This window comes from Amblyraja radiata, chromosome 4, assembly GCF_010909765.2.
Source record: "Amblyraja radiata isolate CabotCenter1 chromosome 4, sAmbRad1.1.pri, whole genome shotgun sequence".
Taxonomy (NCBI): Eukaryota; Metazoa; Chordata; class Chondrichthyes; order Rajiformes; family Rajidae; genus Amblyraja; species Amblyraja radiata.
Genome location: NC_045959.1, coordinates 95281780 through 95297134, shown reverse-complemented (window position 1 = coordinate 95297134; position 15355 = coordinate 95281780). Strand labels below are relative to the sequence as shown.

At 41.2% G+C, this 15355-nt stretch overlaps 1 protein-coding gene across 4 annotated transcripts in view; it reads left to right on the top strand.

The window, feature by feature from the left end:
• Positions 1–15355, top strand: part of vps41 (VPS41 subunit of HOPS complex) — a 179073-nt gene that overhangs the window by 160057 nt on the left and 3661 nt on the right. For all 4 annotated transcript variants that reach the window (XM_033019969.1, XM_033019972.1, XM_033019973.1 and 1 more), the window contains 4 exons: positions 2336–2476; positions 7005–7141; positions 10854–10953; positions 13946–13990. In XM_033019969.1, the coding sequence (XP_032875860.1) occupies positions 2336–2476; positions 7005–7141; positions 10854–10953; positions 13946–13990 (423 nt within the window). The remainder of the gene's footprint in view (positions 1–2335; positions 2477–7004; positions 7142–10853; positions 10954–13945; positions 13991–15355) is intronic.

Genomic DNA, 15355 nt, shown 5'->3' with positions numbered 1-15355 from the left:
CCTCTCCTCTTTCAAATGGTCCTGTTCTGAACCAATCAGTCCAACCCAGAGAATGAAAGCAATGGCTTCTCCTACATGTTCCCATCATTACCTGGAGCCTCTGGAGAATTTGTCTCCCATTTCTCACCCACATAGTTGAAAATGCCACCAATACAGAGAGCACACCAATACAGAGTTCCACATGTGTGCTAATGACTCTTGCCTCCATCTCACACTCTCTGGATTCCTCCACTGTCTCTAATTTGTCAGACTATTTATCTGACAGCCATTATTACTGAAACAGTAATTTCCTCCAACCGCATATTGGGAACAAAGCTACTGTCTTTCATCTTTGACACTAATTCTATTCCCTAGCCACCAATTCCATCCCTCTCAGTGGCAACTGTGTGAAACTGAACCAGCCTGTTTCTGATCTGACATTACAAAGGCAACCAGTTTTTAGCAGCATTTGACTCTGCCCCTTCAGCTCATCTGATGCTGAAACCCTGGTCCATACCTTTGTGAGTTTGAGACTTGACTTTTCCAATGTGTTTGCAACCAATCACCCTCACTTCACTGCCGATAAACTTAAGGTCATTTAAACTGTGCTTTCCTGTGCTTGGCAACTTATATTGACTACAACTTAAGCCTTGTCTCGATATTAAGTTTCTCATCTGTTTTCAGATCCCTCCTATTCGTCTCACCCCATCCTCTCTCTCTAAGCCCCTCCAATCCTACAACATTTTAGATAAGAATCATCAAAATGCAAATACCAGAAATTGAAATAAAAACACCAAGAAAATTAGAAGGTAGACAAAAATGCTGGAGAAACTCAGCAGGTGAGGCAGCATCTATGGAGCGAAGGAAAAAGGCAACGTTTCGGGTCGAGACCCTTTTTCAGACTGATGTGAGGGTGGGGCGGGAAGAAGAAAGGAAGAGGCGGAGACAGTGGGCTGAGGGAGAGCTCTGAGGGAGAGCTGAGAAGGGGAGGAGATAGCAGGGACTACCTGAAATTGGAGGTCAATGTTCATAGCGCTGGGGTGTAAACTGCCCAAGCGAAATATGAGGTGCTGCTGCTCCTCCAATTTACGGTGGTCCTAACTCTGGCCATGGAGGAGGCCCAGGACAGAAAGGTCAGATTCGGAATGGGAGGGGAAGTTGAAGTGCTGAGCCACCGGGATTTCGCATGAACCTACATAATCTCCCGGTGGCTCAGCACTTCAACTCCCTCTCCCATTCCGAATCCGAATTCCGGCCCTGCTTTATCCTCCCCTTCTCAGCTCTCCCTCAGCCCACTGTCTCCGCCTCTTCCTTTCTTCTTCCCGCCCCCCCCCCCCTCACATCAGTCTGAAGAAGGGTCTCGATCCGAAACGTTGCCTATTTCCTTCACTCCATAGATGCTGCCTCACCCGCTGAGTTTCTCCAGCATTTTTGTCTACCTTCGATTTTCCAGCATCTGCAGTTCCTTCTTAAACATAAAGAAAATGAGGATCATTTGTGGGGAGATATTAAAGTTAACTTATCAAGTTGAAGATACTTCGTTAGAACTGCAATTCCTTACTTATGTACGTTATAATTCAAGGATACCTCAGCTCCTCCAATTCTAGCCAGCTGAATGACTCAAGGTTTAATTGCTCCATTATTGCTGTCCATGCTGTCAAATATCCAGTCCATGAGCTCTCAGACATTCTCCCTAAATCACACTGTCACATAATTTCCGTTCCAGAAAGTAATTTCCAGAACTACTTTCATTGGTGGCGCAACAGTAGAGTTGCTGCCCGACAGCGCTTACAGCGCCAGAGACCCAGGTTCGATCCTGGCTACGGTTGTTTGTCTGTACGGAGTTTGTACTTTCTCCGCATGGCCTGCGTGGGTTTTCTCCCACTGCAAAGACGTACAGGTTTGTAGGTTAATTGGCATGTTATAATGTAAAAATTGTCCATAGTGTGCGTGTAGCATAGTGTTAATGTGTGGGGATCGCTAGGCAAAAGGGCCTGTTTTCCTCGCTGTATAACTAAACTAAAATTAGTTCTGAAGCATTCCGTGGCAGCCTGATGTCATGAAAGGAGCTATATAATTTCAATTGTATCGTGTTCAATTCTATGGATTAAGTTTCCAGAGAATGCATTGTAGCAGAGATTGGAACACCCTTGAGATTGTCAAGGTCGCTCGATTTTGATTCATGATCATTTATCTTTATTGAAGTTATTTAAAAGAAAAATTGGGTTGGGCTGCAAAGCTAGCCAATAATCTGCTGCCTCCTTTTCTTCCTCGCATTAAAAGTTTATAATTCTCCAATTATCATTTATGATGAGAGTGCAAATAAAGTGGTGTGATGCCTGTCTTTCTTCTGCAGGTAGGATGGGCAATTGCCGCCGTGCGCTGCAGATGATAACTGAGGAACTGCAAGATGTAGACAAGGCTATTGAGTTTGCCAAGGAACAGGATGATGCTGAGCTCTGGGAGGACCTTATCTCCTACTCCATTGACAAACCACGTACGTAGATGATGATGTCATCGCAAATATTAGACATATTTTCTCGAATTAGCTGCTATGTTTCTCGCTAAAATATGCTTATCTATTTACATTGGCACTATCAAATTCCCAACGTTAGATCCTTCAATATCACCGTGGAACAGTAATCTACTTTGCGATTCTCTCATCTCCTCCTTCAGTGTTTGTGCCCTGGTAAAATCTTAAATCATCCTCCTCTTCTTCATTCTCGAGTGCAGGCTTTTTTTTTTTTGCTTCCCGTAGTCCAAAAAGAGTGTCGAATCCATAAGCGATATAGACACCCAGACTGTCAGATCTGGCAAGATCACATCATAAGACCTCCCTCATTTGTCACTATCAAATTACTAAATGTCTGCTCACTTCTCTACCAATGTCCCTATTTTTCTTCCAGTTCTTACTTCTTCTTATTTTTTCCTTCATTACCTCCAAAAGAGGTCTATAAGTTGAATGGAATTATTTTTAACCAAGGTTCGTACCATTTAATTTCCTTCCCTTTATGTACTTAACCAGGGCGCGGTGGGTGAGAGAAAGAAAGAAACAAAAATGATGCAGGCTTTTCCCTTTTGCCCCATCTTTGCTTATGGCTCTTACCCTTGCCCTTATTCCTAACTCTAAGAATAACTATGAAGAAGATCCCCTTGTCAAGCACTCATCTCAGTGCTCAGCCTGAATTGTGCTGTCTGTATCCTAATTCATTCTGAGTCACAATCATCCATTAGTTTTGTTTTTAATTTAGAGATACAGCGCGGAAACCGGCCCTTCCGCCCGCCGGGACCACACTGACCAGTGATTCCCAAAACCCAGCTACTCCACCTTAGTCCCCAGTCCTGGTGTCATTTTCTTTAGGTTAGAATTAGTATTAGTCTGATTATGTAACTGCAATGCATCATGGCAGCGTTTCCCACTGCAAAAACTATTTGTGATGATTAAGGAGGGCAGATTAGACAAGGGAGCTGTGTTCAGTGCTGGCAGGCTTTAATCTTCATTTATTTATCTACTGTTTTTAAATTCATTAATGCTTTAAAATAAATTGCTCACAATTTATGCATATCATTTTCTCTGGAGGCTTTTATGAGACCTATTGCAGACCAGATATAACAAACTCGATAAAGTATCTAATATTATCCAAGTACAGTGTAGTAGTTGGAGGGCGGTGGGAGAAGGCCAGTCTGCCTTTGTTCACATATTGGCTTCAATGTTGGGGGTTTTATTGTACCCAGAGTGCAGCTTGCTGGTCACTGTATGAAGTGATAACACACTACCATACTGAATACAGTTCAATTTTTGTTGAATTATTTTCTCCCTCCTACTTCACTGCATGGTCTACTGAAATCCTACTTCTGTGGCCTTCTCAAAGCTCACTGTCTTTGTAAGAAAATTGAGCTCTGGGTCTCTCTCCAAATAATTTTACTTACCTCTGTCCTCACGATCTCTTATATTCGGGCTGTATATTATTTAGTAATCATAATTTTTACTTCTGAATTAATAACATCCTTCGTTATCACCTCTATCATAGCCAACAATTGACCATTGTGGGCTCCAACTTTCCTGGGTCCTCCAATTTGTTATGTACCTTTTTATACCTCTAGTTTTCCTCCCTCCTGACTTTCAGTCTGAAGAAGGGTCTCAACCCAAACTATCACCTCTTCCTTTTCTCCAGCACATGACCCGCTGAGTTACTCCAGCATTTTGTGCCTATCTTCGATGTAATGCAGAGGCTTTGTAAGGCATTGTTCATATGGAGTATTGTGAGCAATTTTAGACTCTATATCTGAGGAAAGATGTGCTGGCGTTGGAGAGGGTCCAGAGGAGGTTTACGAGAATTATCCCAGGAATGAGAAATAAAATTTCTCAGGTGTTCTTTGAACATTTTAACGGCAGTATGCAGATGTCCTGAGGAACCCACTGAAGCATGGTTTAAAAGAAATGTTATCATTTATCAGTTATCTGCTCAGAAGAAGCCATAATTTAACCTGGTGGCTTGCTCCGTTTGGTTACAGTTGGATCCTCTTAATATCTGTGACAATTGAAGGAACTCTGATCAGGTTCTCTTAAGAATATTAATACTCAATTCATTTCCATACAATCAGTAGCAGAAAATGGTGGCTCTCAAACTGACCTCAAAGGAACTTGCCCTGAAAGCTTCAGTAAGATCTTTGGATTTCCCTTCACTGACAGCAATTCTGGCAACTGCTTAATGTCGTGGATCTGTGGCATCACGGGCAGCTGCATTACAAGCTAAGCAGCCAATATAATTGAAGAATTCTGACCAAAAGCACCAGGAAGTAAAAATATATAGATTTTAACCGGCATAAATTTTAAAGACGTGATTTTTACCACTTCGAATGATTTTTTTGTGTTTTCCAACGCAGACAAAATCTACATATAAATGTCTGTAAAAATGGAACCTGGGTGTTACCTGGAAACAACAGTATTATTTAAATGGGAAATGCGATGAGGAGACATTTCTTTAGTCAGAGGGTGATGAATCTGCAGAATTCTTTGCCACAGAAGGCTACGGAGGCCAAGTCAATGGATATTTTTGAGGCAGAGATAGATAGATTCTTGATTAGTATGGGTGTCAAGGTTTATGGGGAGAAGATAGGAGAATTAGGAGGGAGAGATAGATCAGCCATGATTGAATGGAGGAGTAGACTTGATGGCCTAATTCTACTCCTATCACATGACCTAATTATGAGAGTAATTTATGTCCATCTGTTCATTGCAACAGTTGATTGCATATCCAGAGAGCTCCCAGTCTCTACACTGTAGTGCAGCAACGTGGGCAAGTTAAATCTTAGTAAATAATTTACTTCACAGGTCTTTATAGTTCCATTAATTAATTAGATAATTAACCAATCTGAATTGGTTATGTTGCTGCCAATGTATTCATTTCGTCCTTGACCTCATTGTTAAAGCCCTTTATTATCTTGCATGGCATGTTTAATAGGCCATTAGTTAATTGATATGGCTGGCCTGACTTGCCCTGAGAAATTGTGGGAGTATTCTTCGATCTGTTATTTATTCCCTGATTCCTTAAGTGCTTTCACTCTCATGATATTTAAAGAAATCTGGTTAGAGTTGAATATTTATAAAGGATCTGTTGAGACACCCGTTCATTTAGTCTCAGGATAAATTAATGTTTGATTTTACGTGATGTTGGTTTAAATATAATATTTTAAGTAATCTGTTCTATTAAAAAAAAAACTTTTCATCTTCCATGAAAGATGGAAGCATGCTGCACCACTTAAAAATATGTAAAGCAAAATCAGAACTTCTTGGGCACATGACCTCCAAAGTGTCCTTGAGTCTGTACTCGTTTCCATCTTGGCTTAAACTCATTAGTTGTTGATTGGTGTTGTTTTGGCTACATTTCGAGCAAGTAAAGGGGCTGTCCCACGGGCGACCTAATCCGCATGTTCTGGCGAGTTTGCCCTCAACTCATACTCGCAGCATGGTCGACACGAGGTCGTAGGAGGTCTTTGTAACTCTCCTTCATGCTCGAGCGTAGTCCCCGTGTACTCTAGGCCTCAGCTAGGTCGCGGCGTATTTTTCAACATGTTGAAAAATGCCCGCGAGTAAAAAAAGGTCGCCATGGAAAAAAATCGATACTTTTTTTACTCGTAGGTTTAGTCGTAGTAGGTTGGCATGTTAGTCGTGGATAATCGAGGGTAGTCAAAGGTAATCGTAGATAGTCTTCATCATAGTCGAAGGGAGGTCGAAGGAGATCGAAGGAGGTCGAAGGAGGTCGTCTTCACTCTCCACTATTCGGTGTCCAATTTTCCCGAAGTTAGTTGTAGCTAGTCGAAGCTAGTCTTCTACATAGTCGAAGGAGGTCTTCAACATGACATTTTTTCAAACTCTTCTAAACTCGCCAATTAGGTCGCCAAAGTGGGACTGCCCCTTTTAGGAGAGTTTGAAAAAAAATGTCATGTTGAAGACGACCTTCGACTATATAGAAGACCTCCTTCGACCTCCCTACGACTATGACGAAGACTATCTATGACTACCTTCAACTACCTTCGACTACCTTCGATTACCTACGAATAACATGCCGACCTACTACGACTATACCTACGAGTAAAAAAAGTAGCTATTTTTGCCATGGCGACCGTTTTTTACTCGCGGGCATTTTTCAATATGTTGAAAAATACGCCGCGACCTAGCTGAGGCCTCGAGTACGCGAAGACCACTCTCGAGCATGAAGGAGAGTTACAAAGACCTCGTGTTGACCATGCTGCGAGTATAAGTCGAGGGCAAACGCGCCAGAACTCGCGGATCAGGTCGCCGCAGTGGGACAGCCCCTTAAGAATGTTGCTCAGAGTGCTTTTCAAAAATGTTCTTGAAGGATAATTCATCACTTTTAAATCAATAATTTTCAATGCCATGGATTAGGAGATGAGATGTTATGATTCAATATGAACCAGTGGTTACCTGATACATGAATATTGTCCATTGTCTAGCCTTGAAATTGCCTGCCAACAATTTGCATTTTATACCACACATGCAGCCTTCATTACTGGTCTGTTGAATAATATTGGGACCCATGTTGATCCAATCCTCTTGATTCATCGAATAAAGGAAGGCATGGAGATCCCTAACCTACGAGATTCACTGGTGAAGATCCTTCAGGATTACAACTTGCAGGTCAGTATTGGAAGGAAGGAAGCAAACGTGGACAATACACACGTTTGGCAGAAGCTGCATAGAAATTGTCTTTAAAGGGCAAATTAAAATGTCATAGCCATTGTGGGAGAAGAGACGAGGGAACTAATGAAGTCAAGTTCACCTTTTCCTTTCCATGACTCACTGAATCAGCTGCACACAGAGAACATTTTTCAACATAATCATCTGATTTAATGATCACAAAGTGACTAAATCATAGATCTCATAAAATAGTCCTTTTGTGAGCAGTAACTTGATCTCAGGTGCTTTTAATTGAAAGTTTTATTTAATTAGAAGTATAAGCTTACGTAGGGAGTTCAGACCTCCACATTTTGCATCAAATGCCATTTGGCCAACGCCCTGTATAATTGGAATTGGGCATCTCTTCTCATGCAATAAAGGTCCATTGCCACTGGTCTTCCTCATTACTCACTGCCTCTGCATGTTCACTTTCCATGGCTACTCTACAAAGACACCCATATCCAAATGACTACTAAAATCTATTCAATCTCTCTTCATTTACAAAATTGTCCAACTTCTTACTTTCTCACATAGTATGGCCTCACATATTTCATCTGCCATCTCCCTGCTTATTGACAATTTGTCCATCTTACCCGATGTCCCTTTGCAACCTCCCCCAACTCCCACCCACCTTTGTGTCATCAACAAACGTGCATATGTTCCCCACTTCCAATTCATGAATACACATTATTAACAGCTAGGGCTGTGACACCACTCCCTGTGGCATGCCAGTAGCTGCAGAATTAGGATGTAGATTGTCAGGTCCTCGAAATATGTCATCCGTAAGATACTAAATAATACTTTTGTTTTACCAATGTTAATTGTTTTCAGATTCCCACTCACTCAAGTTCTGTGTAATTATGCACTAGTTTTGGGAGGTTTTCAATGTCTTCCATGCAGAGGTATACAAATACATTTACTAACTCTGCCATTTCCTTATTCCTCAACATAATTACCAGTGTCCCAGGCACTTGTATTCTACTCTCCTTTTCACTTATTGATGTCTTGCTCCTCCTTAACTGAATTCTGAAATATTCCCATTTTTGCTACTCGGCACTCTTGAATGCTGATAGACAGGAACACGGAAGAATAAGAGAAGGTACACAAAAATGCTGGAGAAACTCAGCGGGTGCAGCAGCATCTATGGAGCGAAGGAAATAGGCAACGTTTCGGGCCGAAACCCTTCTTCAGTGATCTGATAGAGAAGATAGACGGACAGACACAAAATGCTGGAATAACTCAGCGGGCCAGACAGCATCTCTGGAGAGAAGGAATGGGTGAATTTTTGCGTTGAGACCCTTCTTCAGACTGAGAGTCAGGGGAGAGGGAGACACAGAGATATGCAAGGGTAAGGTGTGAAAACAAGAGATCAAATGGGACGAAGCTCAAGGAAAATGGAGAATAGATAATTGTTAGCTAGGGGAAGGTGGCAACGAAGCATACAGAGATGAAATGTAATCAGGATGACAGTCCGACTGGTCGGATAACTAGGATGGGGGAGGGATGGAGAGAGGGAAAGCAAGCGTTACTTGAAGTTAGAGGTAAATATTCATTGGGTATACAAAGATAAAATTTGTATTATTTTTTATATTATTAGTATATTATATTATATTATTACATCTGAAAGATTTCTAAACCCTGGTACCTAACATCCTATTCCAATGCCACAAAAACCTCCAAATCGCAGGTCTGTGAGGTAAACTGAGCTTCTCCATTATGTCCCCATGCCACCAACATGCCCAAATCCACAACTTGTTCTGGTTGCCAGGAATCATTCCCAGTTGTTCCTTACTCCAGTCTTTATTGGAGATAGATGAGTTACTGAAGCATGTTGTGTCTATCTTTAATGTAAACCAGAATCTGCAGTTCCTTCCAACACTTGTCTTTATTGTGGCCTCTTCTACCGGTCGCATGTCAATCCGGCTAACAGCCAGTGCAACAGGAAATAAAACCAAGTTCAAAAGTCACCGATACAGATCAGTGAATCTCACATAAGAACACAATAACACAGGAGCAGGGTTAGACCACCTTGCCCCCCCAACCTACCCATGTCAATATAAGCATGGCAGATCTACCCCTGGCCTCAGCTCCTTCCTGTCAGATCCCCATAGCCCAACAATTCCATGATCTTTCCTTAATTTTTGTACGTCACTTTAAATACTTCTAATCACGTTGTCTCCACAACTCTGGGGCAGAGAATCCCAGAAGAATTTCTGCAAGAAGAAACTTCTATCTGACTGGCCCTTCATCTTGAACCTGCATTCCCTCATTCAAGACTCTCCACAAATAAAAGTAACCATCTCCCCCTGTCAAGCTCCTCAGCATCATGTGAATTTCAATAAGATCACCCTTCACTCTTCTAAACTCCAAAGAGTACAGATCCTAGCTGTTTAGTCTTACTTGATAGGACTATCATCTTTCAGGAGCTAGTCTGGTAAATCTTCCTGGGACTGCCTCCAATGCTGCTGTAGGTAAGAGGACCTAAAATCTGCCTAGTACTCCAGGCTGACTCAACACTCTGCAACTCAGAACAAAACTTCCCAATTTCTAAAATTCAACTACTTGGCATGAATATATAGATTCTCATGTGCTTAACTGAATTGCAATCTATTCTAATAGAAATAACAATATAATAATGTGATTCCTCTTACTAAAGTGTGTGACCTCGCACTTCACCCCCCCCCCCCCCCCCCCCCACCACCCCATTAAGACTCCAAGTGCCAAGTGTTCACCCATTTACTCAACCTAGCTGCATCCCATTGCAGTTAGATTATTCTCTTCACATCTTACTTTCCACCTCTTTTTATGTTTAAGAAATAACTACAGATGCTAGAAAAATCGAAGGTAGATAAAAATCATGGTGAAACTCAGCGGGTGAGGCAGCATCTATGGAGCAAAGGAATAGGTGACATTTCGGGTCGAGATCCTTCTTCAGACCCTTCTCCAGCATTTTTGTCTACCTCTTTTATGTTATCGGTAAACTCGAATGCCTGAGAGTTTCCATTGATATCAAAAGATAGAATATTGGTGAAAAATCAGAGAGAAAATTCCATGATCTTAATAACGTAGTGGGAAAGTTTTACATCTACAAGAAGGCAGCTTTCACACTGACAGATATTTACATGGTTCTTGATTTTCCTTTGGCAGGTATGATAATGCCCTCTAATTTTTATGCCATAAAAATTACTGCATCAATGGCGCAAAATCTGCTTTAAACAAAACTAGGTGATTGCTCATTGTCAAGGATGCCATTTCTGGATGTAATGATAAAATAAGCCGCAATCACGTAGATTTAAAACTTTCCCAGTACATTATTAAGATCATGGAATTTTGCTGTCTGACATGTCAACAATGTTCTATCATTCAATATTATCAGAAACACTCCAACTGGTTGAACAACATATTTAAGGCTTTGCCTTTTGCAGATAGGTACTGCATGTGTTTACAACTTTCCAGATGTAACTGTTTAGTTGCAAAGTATCTTGGCCTCTGCGAAGATGATAAGATTTTTCAGTTCAAAATACAGACTCTAACATTACCATTTGCATTGCCTCCTCACTTAGCACATCCTATACTGATGATCTGTATCAAGCTGAGTTTCATCGAGAAGAGAGAGTTTTTATTTCATTAACTGTATTAACTGTTTCAGCTCATCTCCAATATTTGTTTGCAGATTCTACTGCGGGAGGGATGTAAAAAGATCATCGTTACTGACTGCTTGGCATTGTTGAAGAAAATGCATAAAACCCAAATGAGAGGTGTTTGTGTTGATGGTAAGCAACCTTCCATATCAATCCCGACATCACGGGTTGCTGCTCTTTAATTATTGAATTGAGCTTGTCATTAAACTTGCATTGTCTGCTGGATTCTGCTGTTAAGATTATTTCTGGGTTATTCCGAGAAATATTCCCATTGGGATTAATATTTCTACACGCTGAATAACCACTGACACGCTTGCAACTTTCAGTAAAATGTATTCAACATTAAAATGCAAACACGGTGGTGTAGCAGTAGATCTACTGCCTTACAGCGCCAGAGACCCATGTTTGCAAATTTGGAGATGATACAAAGCTGGGTGGCAGTGTGAACTGCAAAGAGGATGCTAGGAGGTTGCAGGGTGACTTGGACAGGTTGAGTGAGTGGGCAGATGCATGGCAGATGCAGTATAATGTAGATAAATGTGAGGTTATCCACTTTTGCGGCAAGAACAAGGAGGCAGATTATTATCTGAATTATGTCAGATTAGGAAAAAGGGAAGTGCAACGAGACCTGGGTGTCCGTGTACACCAGTCACTGCAAGTAAACATGCAGGTACAGCAGGCAGTGAAGAAAGCAAATGGCATGTTGGCCTTCATAACAAGAGGATTTGAGTATAGGAGTAAAGATGTCCTTCTGCAGTTGTACAGGGCCGTGGTGAGACCACATCTGGAGTATTGTGTTCAGCTTTGGTCTCCTAATTTGAGGAAAGACATCCTTGATATTAGTGCATCGTAGGTTCACGAGGTTAATTCCCGGGATAGCGGGACTGTCAAATGAGGAAAGATTAGAAAGATTGGGCTTGTATTCACTGGACTTTAGAAGGATGAGAGGGAATCTTATAGAAACATATACAATTATAAAAGGACTGGACAAGCTAGATGCAGGAAAAATGTTCCCAATGTTGGGCGAGTCCAGAACCAGGGGCCACAGTATAAGAATAAAGGGGTGGCCATTTAAAACAGATGAGAAAAAACCTTTTCATCCAGAGAGTTCTGAATTTGTTGAATTCTTAGCCACAGAAGGCAGTGGAAGCCAATTTAAAAGAGAGTTAGATAGCGCTCTAGGGGCTAGTGGAATCAAGGGATAGGGGGAGAAGGCAGGCACGGGTTACAGATTGTGGATCATCAGCCATGATCACAATGAATGGCGGTGCTGGCTCGATGGGCCAAATGACCTCTCCTATTTTCTATGTTTCTATGTTTGATCCTGACTATGGGTGCTTGTCTCTACGGAGTTTGTACGTTCTCCCCGTGACCTCTGTGGGTTTTCTCCGAGATCTTCCATTTCCTCCCACACTCCAAAGACGTACAGGGTTGTAGGTTAATTGGCTTGGTATAAATGTATAAATGTCAAATTGTCCTTAGTGTGTGTAGGGTAGTGTTAATGTGCGTGGATCGCTGGTCGATGCCGACTCGGTGGAGCTGAAGGACCTTTTTCCGCGCTGTATCTCTAAACTAAGCTTAACATTCCTCAAATGAGAGGCAGCTGAAACAGTTAATTAATTATTGAAAAGTCTGATTCCACACATAGTCGTTCTTTTCCTCTGGATTAATGCTGCCTTTAAACTGAAGACTATACGATTACAGAGACAAGATCACTATAGATACAAAGCCAGCCAAAGGCCACTGCAAAGGAGTTGTAATGAATGGGAGATGTTTAGTTTGGAGGAAATATACAGTGGTGTATCCAGCAGCACTATCAGGACCTCTCTCTCTCTTTAATATGTAATATGACTTGGGTATGCAGGTAATAATTTGAGTTTATAGATAACATTAAACGTCAAGATGCAGTAGACAGTGATGAGGAAAGGAATGGAGCTCAGTCGGACATTGCTGAAATAGGCAGACATGTGGTAGATAAAGCTTTCTAAAGCAGTGGGAAGTAAAGCATTTTGGAAAAACATCATGTGAAATTACGGCAAAACCACTATTCCCTTCGAATTCATCCATCCCAAGCTTCAATTACGTGCATTTTGTTCCTCAATTACTTGCACTAAACCTGTTTAGTAGAATATTAACATAATTTTTCTGTATTATACAGAAGAGGGAATGCCACTGTAGTCTCCTAAAAGTCAGACCTACTGCCTTTGATTTTGAGCCGTGTTGCAACAATGAGATCTCTGAAATCTTGTGTATGACATTTTTCTTTCTCCGGATTCTCTTCAAGGTGTGGTGGAGTCACTGTGACCCCTTGGATCTGTTGCATTCTGCCATTCTGCAGGAATTCATATTTTTTACTGGATATCTTGCCAGTGGATTTTTTCAGCCCAATAAACTTTTGAAAGTAGTTTGAGTTTCTTCATGGTTTTCTCGGTGGCTGATCAAGGGCACATGAGTCTAATGGGTAGACAAAAAAGCTGGAGAAACTCAGCGGGTGAGGCAGCATCTATGGAGCGAAGGAAATAGGCGACGTTTCGGGTCGAGACCCTTCCTTCTTAAACATTTAGTCTAATGGGTGGTATTTTGAGGTGTTCACTTGATTTCTTACTCGTCTTTCATGATTGTTGTGCCATCTGACAACTCAAGAATTGTGTCAGATTTAGATCGTTTATAGATCCTTTGAATTAAAGGACATGTGTATATTGTTTGTAAGGTTGCATCTCTGCAGCTTTTTTTCTCCCACTATTTGAGTCAAGAGTGAGAGAGGAGAATCTATTACCAGCATCAGTAGTGTCACCAACCAGACAATATGGGTTTAAGGCGACAGGCACAGGAGAAGGGAGCATTTAAATATATTTAATGCTATGTGCTCTTGTGATCCAGAACGCAATGCCTGGTAGAAAAGGCTTGAGTAACAGCCTTCACATTTTTCCATTTTTAGAACTGTGCCTCCAATTCCTTTTTAAAATTGTGTGGAGAAAAGCCAGTGAGGGAGATTAAGAAGAAGAATTGTTTCAGTTAATCCTGTGTTGCATTGTTTTATTATTCTGTAAATAATTGTTTCTGGGTCAACTCTGATAGAAATGATTCTGTAGCAAAGTGTATAATGATATCTGTTTTCTTGCAGAAGAGAATATTTGTGGTTCATGCCATTCACCCATTTTGCCTGCAGGTAGGTGACCTTTCAGCTGGGGGAAAGCTGGGTAGAATTATGAGAAGTAAGCTTGGTAGACCCGTACTGCTTGTGACTTTTCACTGTCTTCTATTTCTGGCTACATGCAAAGTGAAACTCGCTGACTTTTATTCATTAGGAAGACATGTCGTTCACCAATTCAATCAATTCTAAGCACCTTTATTTTGATGCATTTCAGATCAGTTTTCTTTTCTTAAGTTAATATTAAAAAGTAATTATTCGGGACTGTGGTTCTCTTTTGACTGAAAATGAAGGATGTTTAATAATTTAGCCAATGCAAAAGAAAGTCAAAATCAATTTTATTCGTCACATGCACCCTAAGGTGCAGTGAAATGAATGCCAGCAGCGAGAATTGGTGCTGAAAAGAGACACTAGACTGCAGATGCTGGATTCTGGCCTTGCCGAACAGGTCAGGCAGCATCTGTGCAGGGAATGGAAATATGATGTTTCCGGTCAGGACCCTTCTTCGAAAATAAACTCTTACGTCACTTGTATATGAAAAACAAATTTGATCTGAGAGACTTTATGATCTGTGCAGGTGAACACAGGCCCTCATTGTGCTGGCCAATGTACAGCCCTGAACCACCACATCCCAGTGTTGAGTGCTTGTTTCACTTGTCTCAGCCAGCCCACATAGGCAACATCCACACTGCGATGCGTGTCATTCACTGCTGCTCGAGCACCAGGGCTGACTGGATCTCTTATTTAACTTATGGGGGAACGTACGTACCTGTGGATGTTAACCAAAGGCACCTTGAGGAATTGGCTTACTGCAGGGCAGCAGCATTTTGCATAATAGTGTGTCTAAAGTCTGCACTTTGGCTCAAGTCTGTGGGTGGATAATCCTTCTGCCTATGGCATACAACATAGTTTGACTGTCTTTATGGAACTTCTTATTGTCCATTCCTTTATCCCCTATTATCTACATATTAAGATCAAGTCTTAAGTTTGCCTATTGACTTGATTTGGAAATTGCTCCACTATTCCAGTGCGTTACAGACCGCTCAAGGTTTTCAAGTGGGTAAGGTTTCCAAAAGGCCTACGATAAAGTTGGTGTTCTGTTCTCTATTTGTTGAATTGATTTCAGATCCCATTTAACCTGGTAGAGATATTCTTTTGTATAGTTACTCTGTCTTTTCATGACTGAACGTTGGGAATTGCTCATTATTTCTTGACCAAATTCTTTTTAAACTCCTTATCTCCATTTTTCTTTTCCAAAATATTTGATATCTTTGTGTTTTGTCCAGTTTTTTGTCCTTTCATTAATTCCTTTAAGAACAGTGGTTAGAAATACTGTGTAAGAAGCGGAGCAAACATTCCTTTATGCAGTGAACAGAGTTAATT